The sequence below is a fragment of the Gossypium raimondii genome, chromosome 12 (assembly GCF_025698545.1).
Source record: "Gossypium raimondii isolate GPD5lz chromosome 12, ASM2569854v1, whole genome shotgun sequence".
Taxonomy (NCBI): domain Eukaryota; kingdom Viridiplantae; phylum Streptophyta; class Magnoliopsida; order Malvales; family Malvaceae; genus Gossypium; species Gossypium raimondii.
Genome location: NC_068576.1, coordinates 50,567,507 through 50,582,864, shown reverse-complemented (window position 1 = coordinate 50,582,864; position 15,358 = coordinate 50,567,507). Strand labels below are relative to the sequence as shown.

Genomic DNA, 15,358 nt, shown 5'->3' with positions numbered 1-15,358 from the left:
AACTTGGATATATGATGGAAATTTTTTACAAAATGGAAAATATCAACATCCTTACTATTAATAAAAATAAGACTAAATTCTGCTTCTTATTGACATTTGGTTATTTGTTAAAATACAAGCCATGGGATGGGAAAATAAAATAAAATGGATGGCTAGTTAGTTCCACCCAGCAAAGAGGTAGACGAGAGTCTGCTTGAATTAGCAATACTATGAGGATATGTTGCTGGCATGAATAAGTTGGGAATGAATGAATTATTTAGGTACCGCCGGAGGAGGAAGCAACCATTTGGTACCTTCAATGTAGTCAAGAACTAAGAATGGTTCAGCTTCTGCATCTGATAATTGTAATCACTGAATTTTGTCCGGCTCGATTTCGTGTTTTAAAAAAAATCAAAAAATACAAAAAATCAAAAAATTACATTTTGACCCCTAAACTTTCTCAAAATTACATTTTGACCACTAAACTTTCTCAAAATTACATTTTGACCCCTAAACTTTCTTAAAATTATCTTTTGACCCTTAAAATTTCTCAAAATTACATTTTAACCCCTAAACTTTCTCAAAATTATGTTTTAGCCCCAAAACTTTTGCTGCGTCTACATTTTGGTCCTTCTGGCAGCAACTTGCACACCTACCCCCCGTGATTTCCGGCCACCACCCTAGGGCATGGCCTCCCTCTCCCCTAGCCACCTACCACCTGCAAAATGAAGCAAAAATCAATTATAAAAGGGGTGTTTTACCTCTAAAATCAGACACCCACGAAAAAAAAGAAGAAGAAAGTTTTCGAAAAAAAAAGAAAGAAAAGGAGAGAAGGAAAAGAAAGAGGAGAAGAGGAGAGGGTCCGACGGCGGCTAAGCGGCAGAGATGGCAGCGGCGGTGTGAAAGAGGCGGCGGTGTAAGCTAGGGTGAAGAGGGAAGAAGAAGAAGAAGAAGAAGAAGAAGAAAGAAAGAAAGAAAGAAAGAAAGAAAAAAAATGAAAAATGAAAAAATGAAAAAATGAAAAAAAATGAAAAATGAAAAATTAATAGTCGGGTCGACCCGACACGACACGACCCGACCGATGACCCGACCCGACCACCCAGCAGCAACCCCCAACAGGCCAACCCAGCTAGGCCCAACAAAAAAAGGAAAAAAAGGCCCAAAAGTAGCTGCCCAATAGGCCCAATAAATTTTGCAAATAATAGCCCAACACTTAGCGTGCCAAGAGCCCATCACAAAGAAGAAGCCGCCAGATTTGGCCCAACAATCGCTGACCCCAGCCCAACAAAGAAGCGAGCAAACCCACTCATTCAAATCCAAAAAAAAAGAAGGAAGAAAAAAGAAAAAAAAGAAAAAAGAAAAAATCAAGCTCGTATTTTGGACCTTTTTGGTAATTTCGTTTTTACCCACTTTTAATTTAATTCATGTTTTTTTGATGACATTCCGTTTTTAATATTATTAGTATTTTTATGCATTTTTATATTTTTGTATTTATGTTAATTTAATTTAATTTAATTTAATTTTAATAAATAAGGCAACGAATCGATTTAACATAAAATCGTTGATTTCATCGCTATGTTGGGTGAATATCACCGGTTTGCGTTAAACTCGATACGCCCTTTTAAAAATCGAAAATATTCAAAAAATTCGTGTTTTCAAAAAAATTTCCATGTTTCAAAATTTTCGTTTCTTCAAAATAATTTTTCTCGCGTTTCAAAGAATATTTGTGTTTTCAAAAAAATAAGACAAAGAATCGATTTGATACTGATTCGTTGATTTCATTACTATATTGAGTGAATATCATCGGTTCGTATTAAATACGATACGTGCTTAATAAAAAAATCGAAAAGTTTGTGTAAAAAAAAATCTTTCCGTGGTTTCAAAAATATTCGTGTTTTAACAAAATAAAAATAAAAAAGATTTCGTCTTTCAAAATTCTCATGTCTTCAAAATAAAATTCAATTTTTCAAAATTTTTCGTGTTTTCAAAATATTTCCGTGTTTCAAAAACTTTTCGTGTTTTAAAAAATTTTCGTGTTTTCAAAAAATTCTCGTGCTTCGCAAATTTTCGTGTTTTTAAAAATTCTCGCGTTTTCAAAAAAATTCTCGTGTTTCACCAATTTTTGTGTTTTCAAAAAAAATCCTCGTGTTTTCAAAAAAATTCTCTTGTTACAAAAATTTTCGTGTTTTCAAAAAATTTCGTGTTTTAAAAAAAAATTTTCGTGTTCTTAAAATTCTCGTATTTCAAAAGTTTTCGTGTTTCAAAAAAATTCTCATGTTTCAATTGGATCACGATTAAATATTAAATTGAACTCGTACTTTTGAAAATTAAGACAACACGCGTTTAACAAAATACCAATTTTGGGCGTCGCGAGGGTGCTAATACCTTCCTCGCGCGTAACTGACTCCCGAACTCTAATTTTCTCTGGATTTTCACGTAGACCTAAAGTCACCTCTTTTTTAGAAAAATTTAAAAACAATTTTTTTTCTTCTAAAAAGCGATTTTATTAGGTGTCCGATCAAACCTAGAAAAAAGATCGGTGGCGACTCCTTTTTCAAATAAAATCGAGATTCGGTTTTCAAGTTTTCAATAATTACTTCAACGAGCGCCCGTGCCCAAAATTTTTAGGTCGCTATAGCTGACGACTCCACTGGGGACATTTTTTGAGAGTCGAGTCTGACGTTAAATGCGTGTTGTCAAAATTTGCAAAATTTCTTGTTCAAATTAATTTTTAATCGTGATCCTTGAATTTTATTTTTAAAAGTCACGCATTTGCATTTGGTTTTTAAATTAATAATTTTCTAACTTGTTTTGTTTTTCTGTTTTTCTTTTCAGCTCTAAGTTTTATGGTTTTTTTTTAGTTTGTTTTTCTTTTTTAGAATAAAAAATAAAAGGTTTGTGAGTTTCTCCCCACACACCGTGCACTTGCATTTTTTGCATAACATGAGCTCTCTACCCGGGCTCCGTCCTTTTAAGTGGAAGTAAATGCTACGCCTTCGTGAGTTAACTCGTCCCTCCGCACAGGCTAGTGAAATACTTCCGGGTTACATATGACTTATGCTTTCGTGAGTTAACTTGTCCCTCCGTATAGGCATAAGTAAATGTAATCCCTCGAATTGAGCTCGCAAGCCCATGACGGGTGATAATCGAGGCTCCGTACTAACCTTAGTAGGTGACATTATGGACAATTCGAGTACCTTTCTAGAACCAGAACCACATATAGTGAACCGTACGAGCTACCCAATTAGAGCCATGCCGAACCTCTATCCGTTGAATAGTCACCAAAATAAGCACATGGGAGAAACGCCTCTTACCTTTTATCTCTTTTACATTTTGTACATATATTTTTGCAAGAGAATTAGGTCTGTTTAACAAATCGGATCAGGTAGATTATCATGTGGGGGCAAGTTTATTTTTTAAAGCATGATGGGGCAAAAAAAAAAATGTGGGTCTGTTCCACCAAATTGCATGATTGATTAGCTTAATTTGTTAAACTTTCCATAGTTCTTATTTTTCTTTTTTCCTCTGTTTATATCTGTTGTGATCACTAACCGAGGTTATTCATTTTTTATTCTGTTTGTCATCATGCATCATAGGCATCTCATTAGGAAGGTGTTGATTAGAGATTGGTTGCTAAAAACGGGTTTCTAATGGAGGAGTCAATTACACAAGTAATCGAGAAAAATGCCGTAGTCCTAGACTGGTATTCGAGAACTCAGAAAGTAAAAAGGGACAGTTTAAAGGAAGGATACATCTCTGAACTTCCCGAGTGTGTGACTTCGAATATTCGTCAGAACGATCTCGAAAACTTGACTAGGATCTGGAAACAGTGGGACTCAGGTACTAAAGGCATCTTCACTGAAAAGTATGGGGATATAGCTCACTTGATAGCAATCAATGTGAACGAGCAGTTGATTCAAGCCATGGTTCGATTTCGGGACCCAGCCTATCAGTGTTTCACTTTCAATCAAGAAGATATGACTCCAACCATAGAAGAGTATGATGCCCTGCTTCGTATCGACAATGTGCAACTCAACAAGATATATGTGAAGGAGTCTAAACCAATGGCCTTCAAGAAAAAGCAAATGAAGTTGACAGGGATGATTGATACATGGGCTGAAGTTTAGTCAATGAAATTCACAAGGCAGCTGTGCAAATTGTACAATTATCAGATGAGGCTGAAGCTCTCAGTTGGCAATTCTTTCTAAGCCAAAGATCAAGCATGTCGGAGTTCCTAGGACGAGTGAAGAAACAAGGCGATGTCGCCAGGGAATTTGTGTAACTGTTCAGTCCAAGATGGAAAAATGTTTTGTAATGGGCTCTTTTGATTAATGAAACGCCAAAATATGGGGCTATCTTGAAATCAACACCAAATTCTTGTATATTTATTCATGACTAACATTCACTTGTCATTCATTCATTCATTCATTCATGCATTGCATGTACATATTACCCTAACCATTCACTAAGGCTAGAACCGTATAATCCATAGTTGTGACACTACAAGTCTGGAATCACGTCATTCTTATAGAACACATCTAAGAGCTAGAGCTATGGATGCTGAGCTCAACGAGAGTGATACAATTGAGGATATTTCAATGATACACCCCTGTCCTCTAGTATTTGTTTTGAACAATTGGACTGCTGTGGATTTCCTTGTAGTTTCTAAGTCCTCTCCAGAGTAATGCCCAATGTTAATTCTCCATTATTTTGTGTGTTCCTAAATAATGGGATTCCTTTTGTAAGAGCTTATGTTTGCTCTTTATCATTTTAATGAACATTAATGAATATGCATTTTGTCATGGTCTTTTCATTTCAATTAGTGTTGCAATTATTCCCGTTTCTCATAGCTTTTTCCTACACATATATCATATCACTCCATAACATTGTGTGTGTTGATTCCAATACTTTGATGCTCCTCTATAGTTTCATTTCCCATTCACCTTTTAGGTGCTCAGATATCCATGGTATGAACAATCTCGTTATAAGTCCTGAAATCGATTTCGAGAAGGCTGTTTGTTTAGGAGAATTTGAAGCCGAAGAAGATGCTAGAACAAGAAGAGAAACAGATTCTACCCCATCAAGAATCTGTTGAGAGGGTAAACTTGGGAGTGAAGAAAAGAAACAATAAGTGAAAATTGGGACTTCCATTTTAGAGAACACCAAACAGAATTTGATCACCTTGCTCCGTGAGTACAAAGGTGTATTTGCTAGGTCGTATCAGGACATGCCAAGGTTGAATGAGGATGTGGTGGTTCATAAGCTCCCACTGAAACCAGAATGCAAACCCGTTCAGTAGAAGCTAAGAAGGATGAGACCCGAAATGCTGTTAAAAATAAAAGAAAAAGTCAAAAAAGAAATTGATGATGGCTTCCTACAAGTCTCTAAATATCCAGAATGGGTAGCTAATATAGTCCCGATACCGAAGAAAGACAGCAAGATAAAGATGGCCCCCAAAGATATGGAGAAAACTACATTCGTGACAATGTGGGGAACATTCTGTTACAAAGTGATGCCATTCGGATTGAAGAATGCTGGGGCAACATATCAGAGAGCCATTGTGATACTGTTCCATGACATGATGCACAAAGAAATAGAAGTTTATGTCGATGATATGATTGCCAAGTCCCGGGGAGAAGAAGAGCATGTTGGGAACCTCAGGAAGCTGTTCGAAAGATTAAGAAAGTTCCAGTTGAAGCTTAACCCAACCAAGTGTACATTTGGGGTTATCTCGGGAAAATTGCTAAGTTTCATTGTCAGTGAGAGAGGTATTGAGGTTGATCCAGACAAGATAAAGGCCATACAAGAACTACCACCTCCGCGTACACAAAAAGAAGTCAGAGGATTTTTAGGAAGATTGAATTACATTGCTCGATTCATTTCTCAACTTACCAACCAGTGTGATCCAATTTTTCGACTCCTTCGAAAACATAATCCAGGAGAATGGAATGAGGAGTGCCAAGTGGCCTTCGACAAGATAAAACAATATCTGTCTAATCCTCCGGTACTAGTACCGTTGACCCCTGGAAAACCCATAATATTGTACCTGATCGTGTTTGAAAACTTAATAGGTTGCGTACTGGGGCAACATGATGAGTCAGGAAAAAGAGAAAAGGTGACTTACTACATCAGCAAAAAGTTCACAGAATATGAGGCAAAGTACCCTTCAATTGAGAAGTTTTGTTGCGCATTGATTTGGACGGTTCGAAGGCTCAGACAGTACATGTTGTATCATACGACATGGTTAATTTCAAAACTGGATCCAATAAAGTACATGATGGAGTCACCTGCACTCTCAGGAAGAATGGCACGATGGCAGATCTTACTGACTGAGTATGACATCGTGTATGTGAGCCAAAAATCGAGAAAGGGAAGCGCGATAGCTGACTTATTGGCAAGTCGAACAGCGGAAGAATATGAACCTTTGAGATTTGATTTCCCAGATGAAGACTTGATGTGCATCTCAGAAAAAGAAGGTGAGTCATCAAAAAAGAAATCATGGAAGATGAGCTTTGATGGTGCATCGAATGCATTGGGGCATGGGATCGGAGCAGTCTTAGTGTCACCAGAAGGAGATCATTACCCGCTCACTACCAGATTGAACTTCTTCTGTACCAATAATATAGCAGAGTATGAAGCTTGCATCATGGGACTTTGTGCAGCTATCGAGAGGAAAATTGAAATCTTAGAAGTACACGGGGACTCAGCATTAGTCATTTACCAAATCTGTGGAGATTGGGAAGTGAGGGATTTGAAATTAGTCAAATATCATGACCTCGTTACGAAATTGGTCAAAGAATTTAAGGAAGTGACTTTTAACTACTTTCCACGAGAAGAGAACCAGTTGGCTAACGCCCTGGCCACATTGGCTTCAATGTTCAAAGCAAACAGAGAAACAGAAATAATGCCTCTCCAAATGAGCATATATGAGGTCCCCGCACACTATTTTAGCATTGAGAAGGAGTCAGATGGACAACCATGGTTTCATGACATCTTGGAGTACATTAAGAATCAGAGGTATCCCGAGCAAGCAAACGAGAATGACAAGAGAACAATTAGGAGAATGGCGGCTGGGTTTGTTCTTGACGGGGATATTCTATACAAAAGGGGAAAAGATCAAATGCTCCTGAGGTGCGTGGACGTTGTTGAAGCTAGAAAGATACTTGAAGAGGTTCATGAAGGAATTTGTGGAATGCATGCTAGTGGTTTCACCATGGCCAGGCAGATTATGAGACTTGGTTATTATTAGCTGACGATGGAAAGGGATTGCATTGGCTACGCACGAAAGTGCCACAAATGTCAAATTTATGGCGATAAAATTCATGCAGCTCTATCACCCCTTCATGTCATGACTTCTCCGTGGCCTTTTTCTATGTGGGGTATGGATGTTATAGGGCCAATTTCCCCGAAAGCTTCCAATGGACATCAATTCATCTTTGTGGTTATAAACTACTTCACAAAATGGGTAGAAGCCACTTCGTTTGCTAATGTGACGAAGGTTGCAGTCTATAGGTTCTTAAAAAAGGAGATCATATGTCGATACGGTTTGCCAGAAAGAATCATTTCAGATAATGCTGTAAATTTGAACAACAAGATGATGAAAGAAGTATGCGAGCAATTTTAGATAAAGCATCATAATTCCTCACCCTATCGTCCGAAGATGAACGGAGCAGTAGAAGCGGCTAATAAGAACATCAAGAGGATTATCGGGAAGATGACTGAGACATATAAAGACTGGCACGAGAAGCTACCATTTACTTTGTACGCATATCGCGCCTCTGTACGGACGTCTACGGGGGCAACTCCTTTTTCTCTGGTCTATGGGATGGAGGCCGTTTTGCCTATCGAAGTAGAGATCCCATCCCTGCGCGTCTTGATGGAGACAAGGTTAGAAGAATCAGAGTGGGTTCGAGCTCGATATGATCAACTAAACCTTATTGAAGGGAAATGCTTGAAGGCAATTTGTCATGGACAGATGTACCAGAAGAGAATGATCACGGCTCATGATAAAAATGTGCGACCAAGAGAATTTCGCGGAGAGCTCGTACTGAGAAAGATTCTCCCGATACAGAAGGACTTTCGAGGAAAATGGTCACCAAATTGGGAATGGCCATATGTTGTAAAAAAGGCATTCTCAAGAGGGGCTCTGATTCTCACTGAGATGGATGGGAAAGAATTACCTAATCCAGTAAACTCAGATGCTGTGAAAAAATATTATGCCTAAAAAAAACAAAAAAAACAAAACAAAAAAAAACACAAAAAAATCAAGATGAAAACCTGAAAAGGGCGTCTTGATAAACAAAAAGATTAGGATGAAAACCCGAAAGGGCGTCCTAATGAAACAAGCTCGAGCTTAAAGGAGCAAGGGGACTTGAACGGGGAGTTGAATGACGAAGTCGCTATATTTGAAGCATTCTCAGAAGCTCGAAATCTTCTACACAGAAGCCATGCTCGAAAGGATCCAGGACGAGGAAACGTGGAGAAGTTCATGTATTGGATATCTAGAGCATTTTTGGCCATTGAATTCACTTTCTTTTCTTTATGACAATTTATTTGTTAAACTTTCCCTGTCAATTTCCTTCGTTTGTTGCCAAAAAAATGATGAATGTGAGGTCTTTCTTTCTTGCCTACTTTGCCATTTTTCATGCATCTCGTGTTTGATTCATTTAAATGATAAATAGTAAGATGACATACTTTAAACAAAAGGAATGTTGAGCATTACCTGGATGAGAATTTGATAAATACAAGGACCCTGAAGCAAGAACAAAGTTCAACAAGGGGGCAGGAAGGTGGTATACGAAGATGTGGATTACTCACAGAACTTGAGGATGAGTACAAAACTGGAGAGAAAAGTCAAAACTTGAGGAAATGAATGCGGACCCTCACGAAAATCAAAAGTGGGGCACGTGACAAACAGCCCAGGGTGCATGGCATGATCATGTAAACACGAAAGCATTTAAGACAAACATGTGCATATCATAATAACATCATACATGACATATACAGGTATACCAGTAGAGGAAGGAATACTGGGAGAAAGCTGCACAGAATCAATGAAGAACAAGGCTTTTAGTTTCACCAGATGTTTTTTGAAACCCTGTTTCTTTAAAATTCCGAGGTATTTTTTAACATACCGAGGTATTTTTTAAAATTCCTATTTTTCAAAATTAACTCATATTGCGAGAGGTGAGTTGAGCCTCGGGCCACATCCCGAGGTACTTTTAAATTTCTATGTTTTTTAAAATCAACTCATATTGCGAGAAGTGAGTTGAGCCTTGGTCACATGCCGAGGTATTTCTTTTATATTTCTGTTTTTCAAAAATCAACTCATATTGCGAGAGGTGAGTTGAGCCTCGGGTCACATACCGAGGTATTTTTTAAAATTCCTATTTTTCAAAATCAACTCATATTGCGAGAGGTGAGTTGAGCCTCGGGCCACATCCCGAGGTACTTTTAAATTTCTGTTTTTTTTTAAATCAACTCATATTGCGAGAAGTGAGTTGAGCCTCGGTCACATGCTGAGGTATTTCTTTTATATTTCTGTTTTTCAAAAATCAACTCATATTGCGAGAGGTGAGTTGAGCCTCGGACACATGCCGAGGTATTTCTTTTAAATTTCTGTTTTTTAAAATCAACTCATAATGCGAGAGGTGAGTTGAGCCTCGGGTCACGCTAAGGTATTTTTAAATTTCTGTTTTTTTTCAAAAATCAACTCATAATACGAGAGGTGAGTTGAGCCTCGGGTCATGCTGAGGTATTTTTAATTTCTGTTTTTTTTTCAAAAATCAACTCATAATACGAGAGGTGAGTTGAGCCTCGGGTCACGCTGAGGTATTTTTAAATTTCTCTTTTTTTCAAAAATCAACTCATAATACGAGAGGTGAGTTGAGCCTCGGGTCACGCTGAGGTATTTTTAATTTCTATTTTTTTTAAAAAAATCAACTCATAATACGAGAGGTGAGTTGAGCCTTGGGTCACGCTGAGGTATTTCTTGTAAATTTCCATTTTTTTTCAAAAAAATCAACTCATATTGCGAGAGGTGAGTTGAGCCTCGGACCATGCCGAGGTATTTCTTTTAAATTTCTGTTTTTCGAAAATCAAGTCATATTGCGAGAGGTGAGTTGAGCCTCGGACCATGCCGAGGTATTTCTTTTAAATTTATGTTTTTCAAAAAATCAACTCATATTGCGAGAGGTGAGTTGAGCCTCGGACCATGCTGAGGTATTTCTCTTAAATTTCTGTTTTTCAAAAATCAACTCATATTGCGAGAGGTGAGTTGAGCCTCAGACACATGCCGAGGTCTTTCTTTTAAATTTCTGTTTTTTAAAATCAACTCATAATGCGAGAGGTTAGTTGAGCCTCGGGTCATGCCGAGGTATTTCTTTTAAATTTCTGTTTTTTAAAATCAACTCATAATGCGAGAGGTGAGTTGAGCCTCGGGTCATGCCGAGGTATTTCTTTCATATTTCTGTTTTTCAAAAATCAACTCATAATGCGAGAGGTGAGTTGAGCATCGGGTCATGCCGAGGTATTTCTTTTATATTTGTGTTTTTCAAAAATCAACTCATATTGCGAGAAGTGAGTTGAGCCTCGGTCACATGCCGAGGTATTTCTTTTATATTTCTGGTTTTTTAAAATCAACTCATAATGCGAGAGGTGAGTTGAGCCTAGGTCACATGCCGAGGTATTTTTTCAAATTCCTGTTTTTCAAAAACCAACTCATACTGCGAGATGTGAGTTGAGCCTCGGGTCACATGCCAAGTTATTTCTTTTAAATTTCGTATTTTCAAAAAAATCAACTCATATTGCGAGAGGTGAGTTGAGCCTCGAGTCACGTCGAGGTATTTTTCAATTTCTGTTTTTCAAAAATCAATTCATATTGTGAGAGGTGAGTTGAGCCTTGGGCCACACGCCGAGGTATTTTCAATTTCTGTTTTTCAAATAAAAAGAAAATTTTTGGACAGTCGAACAAAATTTAGTGCTTTTAAGTCTTTGCTCTATCCCTGTTTCAAAGCGATGAGCAAAGAGGGGCAGCTGTAATCACTGAATTTTGTCCAGCTCGATTTCGTGTTTTTAAAAAAAATCAAAAATATAAAAAAATAAAAAATTTACATTTTAACCCCTAAACTTTCTCAAAATTACAGTTTGACTACTAAACTTTCTCAAAATTACATTTTAACCCCTAAACTTTCTCAAAATTATATTTTGACCCCTAAACTTTCTCAAAATTACATTTTAACCCCTAAACTTTCTCAAAATTATGTTTCAGCCCCAAAACTTTTGCTGCGTCTACATTTTGGTCTTTTTGGCAGCAACTTGCACACCTACCCCCTGTGATTTTCGGCCACCGGCCTAGGCATGGCCTCCCTCTCCCCTAGCCACCTACCATCTGCAAAATGAAGCAAAAATCAATTATAAAAGGGGTGTTTTACCTCAAAATCGGACACCCACGAAAAAAAGAAGAAGAAAGTTTTCGAAAAAAAAGAAAGAAAATGACAGAAGGAAAAGAAAGAGGAGAAAAGGAGAGGGTCCGACGGTGGCCAAGCGGCGGAGACAGCAGCGGCGTTGTGAAAGAGGCGGCGGTGCAAGCTAGGGTGAAGAGGGAAGAAGAAAAAGAAGAAGGAAGAAGAAGAAGAAGAAGAAAGAAAAAAAAGAAAAAAGAAAAAAGAAAAATTAATAGTCGGGTCGACCCGACACGACCCGACCGGTGACCCGACCCGACCACCCAGCAGCAACCCCCAACAGGCCAACCCAGCTAGGCCCAACAAAAAAAAGAAAAAAAGGCCCAAAAGTAGCTGCCTAACAGCCCAATGAAATTTTGCAGGCCAATAGCCCAATGACTTAGCGAGGCAAGTGAGCCAGCAGATTTGGCCCAACAAACAATGACCCAGCCCAGCAATGAGCAAAGGCCATTACTGCTTGATCCCAAAAAAGAAGGAAGAAAAAGAAAAAAAGAAAAAAGAAAAAAGAAAAAATCAAGCTCGTGTTTTGGACCTTTTTGGTAATTTCGTTTTTACCCACTTTTAATTTAATTCATGTTTTTTTGATGACATTCCGTTTTTAATATTATTAGTATTTTTATGCATTTTTATATTTTTGTATTTATGTTAATTTAATTCAATTTTATTTTATTTTAATAAATAAGACAACGAATCGATTTAACATAAAATCGTTGATTTCATCGCTATGTTGGGTGAATATCACCGGTTTGCGTTAAACTCGATACGCCCTTTTAAAAATAAAAAATATTCAAAAAATTCGTGTTTTCAAAAAAATTTCCGTGTTTCGAAATTTTCGTTTCTTCAAAATAATTTTTCTCGTGTTTCAAAGAATATTTGTGTTTTCAAAAAAATAAGACAACGAATCGATTTGATACTAATTCGTCGATTTCATTGCTATATTGAGTGAATATCATCGGTTCGTATTAAATACGATACGTGCTTAATAAAAAAATCGAAAAGTTTTTGTAAAAAAAAATCTTTCCGTGGTTTCAAAAATATTCGTGTTTTAACAAAATAAAAATAAAAAAGATTTCGTCTTTCAAAATTCTCATGTCTTCAAAATAAAATTCCATTTTTCAAAATTTTTCGTGTTAAAAAAAATTCGGTGTTTCAAAAATATTCGTGTTTTCAAAAAATTTCCGTGTTTCAAAAATTTTCGTGTTTTAAAAAATTTTCGTGTTTTCAAAAAATTCTCGTGCTTCGCAAATTTTCGTGTTTTTAAAAATTCTCGCGTTTTCAAAAAAATTCTCCTGTTACAAAAATTTTTGTGTTTTAAAAAACAAATTCGTGTTCTTAAAATTCTCATATTTCCAAAGTTTTCGTGTTTCAAAAAAATTCTCATGTTTCAATTGGATCACAATTAAATATTAAATTGAACTCGTACTTTTGAAAATTAAGACAACACGCATCTAACAAGATACCAATTTCGGGCGTCACGAGGGTGCTAATACCTTCCTCGTGCGTAACTGACTCCCGAACTCTAATTTCTCTGGATTTTTACGTAGACCTAAAGTCACCTCTTTTTTAGAAAAATTTAAAAATACTTTTTTTCTTCTTCTAAAAAGAGATTTTATTAGGTGTCCGATCACACCTAGAAAAAAGATCGGTGGCGACTCCTTTTTCAAATAAAATCGAGATTCGGTTTTCAAGTTTTCAATAATTACTTCAACGAGCGCCCGTGCCCAAAATTTTTAGGTCGCTACAATAGTTGTTTGACGAATTTCTCTCGTGTAGCAGGAGTCGTTCCTTTCCCCGTGCATTTGTATTCTCCGGAGTACACAGTTCTGCGTGTCAAGCCATTCTCACATCATATATCTTAATGAATTTATCAATAAGTTGGGGAAGATTAGTTTACTTGTAGGCATGTAATGCTGTAAGGCTGAGTATTATCTTACTCGGCTCGCTCAGGTTGGCGATTACTAGACCATACACCAGGGTGGACGATTTCGTCCATTTCAGTATAAAAATTAACAACCCTCGACTGCTCTTCCAGGCCCTGCCCAAAAATATGTCCTTTGCTATTCCTATTAGGTTTATATAAATGAGGAAAAGTTTGATTCTAATTGAAATTGCCAATTAAGTTTTGTGTTTCCTTTTCTTTCATTCGTGAAAGGTGGAAAAATTTATTGATAGAATCTACGAAACACAATACCGAACATAAAATATCTATAAAGTACTCAGCTTTTGAATAAAATATAAATTTTATAGGGCAATTTCAAACAAGTTGTGATTATATAAAACATAGGAATAAATCTTAAAGTATATTATAGGAACAAATTTAAATTAAGCAAGTATTTATATTACTAAAAAAGAATCAAATGGTAATTAACAAAGCTAATATTTATATTACTTCCATACTTTGTGGTCACAACATCAGCAGCAATTTTGGCCTGAAATTCCATCATTAACTCTCGGTTCATCTTATAAAACCACATAACCTTTTTCTAGCTATCAAATACAATAAAATCTATTAAAAAAAACCAAGTTAACTACTTAAACTGTAAAAACATATATTATTACAAAATGACTTGATTTAGCTATTAACAAAAGCCAAAATTATGTGAAAAGGGCTATAAATAACATTATAAATCGCGGATTCGAGCAGGAAGTCGTGTACTTGATATACCGTAATTCCGTGTAGTAGATTAAACAAATTTCCGTACTTTAGGAGGTTGAAAGCAAGCATTTTCGTTAGATTTTAATTATGTTCTTGCAACTTTTCTTAAATGTAATGTGATGTACAAATTGAGCTTTTTATTGACCTTAGAAATTTGAATGAGGTCTAAAGGAAGCTAATGAACTATGTAAGTGTGCAGGAGACCATTAGAAGGCATAATAAACAGATGCTGGTCACTATGTCGCAACACAAAATGATCAATGTAGCAACTAAGGGAGAAGAATAAAGAAATCACGAAACTACCTTCGATGTTGCGACACAATATAAGGGTGTTGCGACATACCCCTAAAGATATCCCAAGAGGAGTGTATAGAATCCTTTGTTGCGACACAGGTCCTGATGTGTCGCGACATCGACTCTGGACGGAAACTAACACGAGCCAGAGGGCATTTTGGTCTGCATAATCAAACTTAAAGATCTAGAACTTCAACTAACCTAGGGTTAACGACGAAGGCCACCTAAAATCTATAAATAGGATCTTTTTTCACATGTTACGGACATCAATTCCTTAGTATAGTTTTTTTTCTTTTAATTCCAGTTCAGATATTCTTTGTTTTAGGTTTTTAGATTTATTTTCAAGTTGTTCTTGCTTTATCTCGAGAGATCTGATTTGTAAAGACGATCAAACTTTGTGAATTCATATTCATCTTTACTACAAATCAGGTATTTTCTTAAACTCTACACCTCAATTCAATTATCATGTTCTATCTTTAACTCAATTCAATATTATTTATGAAAACCATGAGGAACTAATCCCTCTATGGGGGATTAGCGAGTGGAGGTATGATTTGTTAACTGTTTTATAGGGCTACTCAACGGATCAACTGTTTGGGAAAGGAAGAACCTAAACCCTAGGAAGTCATTAAGGGGGGCATGAACCCAGCAAATACTAAATAAATAATTAAAATAAGTTTATCAAAGAAAAAATAATTAAAATACTAACTGCTTGTCAAAATCGTGGTCCCAAATCCACTATTTCTAACACCACTGAAAACGAGCTGTTACACAAATATACAGCAATGGTCCATTTATTTGCTAAAATGCAAAAGTTTGTGAAATCACCTTGACTTATTGAATCAACGAACTTGGATATATGATGGATATTATTACATAATTTTAACTTGATATGATGGAAATTTTCTACATAATGGCAAATATCAACATCCTTACTATTAATAAAAATAAGACTAAATTCTGCTTC

At 36.4% G+C, this 15,358-nt stretch overlaps 1 protein-coding gene across 1 annotated transcript; it reads left to right on the top strand.

The window, feature by feature from the left end:
- The first annotated feature begins 6,256 nt into the window (after positions 1-6,256).
- LOC128035523 (uncharacterized) lies at positions 6,257-7,228 on the top strand. Its single transcript, XM_052625306.1, has one exon. It carries the CDS (start codon positions 6,257-6,259, stop codon positions 7,226-7,228), a length of 972 nt encoding a protein of 323 aa, XP_052481266.1.
- Positions 7,229-15,358: the final 8,130 nt, after the last annotated feature.

What these genes read in the sequence shown, in the direction of transcription:
- LOC128035523 (XM_052625306.1), top strand. Translation starts at nt 6,257, where the DNA reads ATGGAGTCACCTGCACTCTCAGGAAGAATGGCACGATGGCAGATCTTA.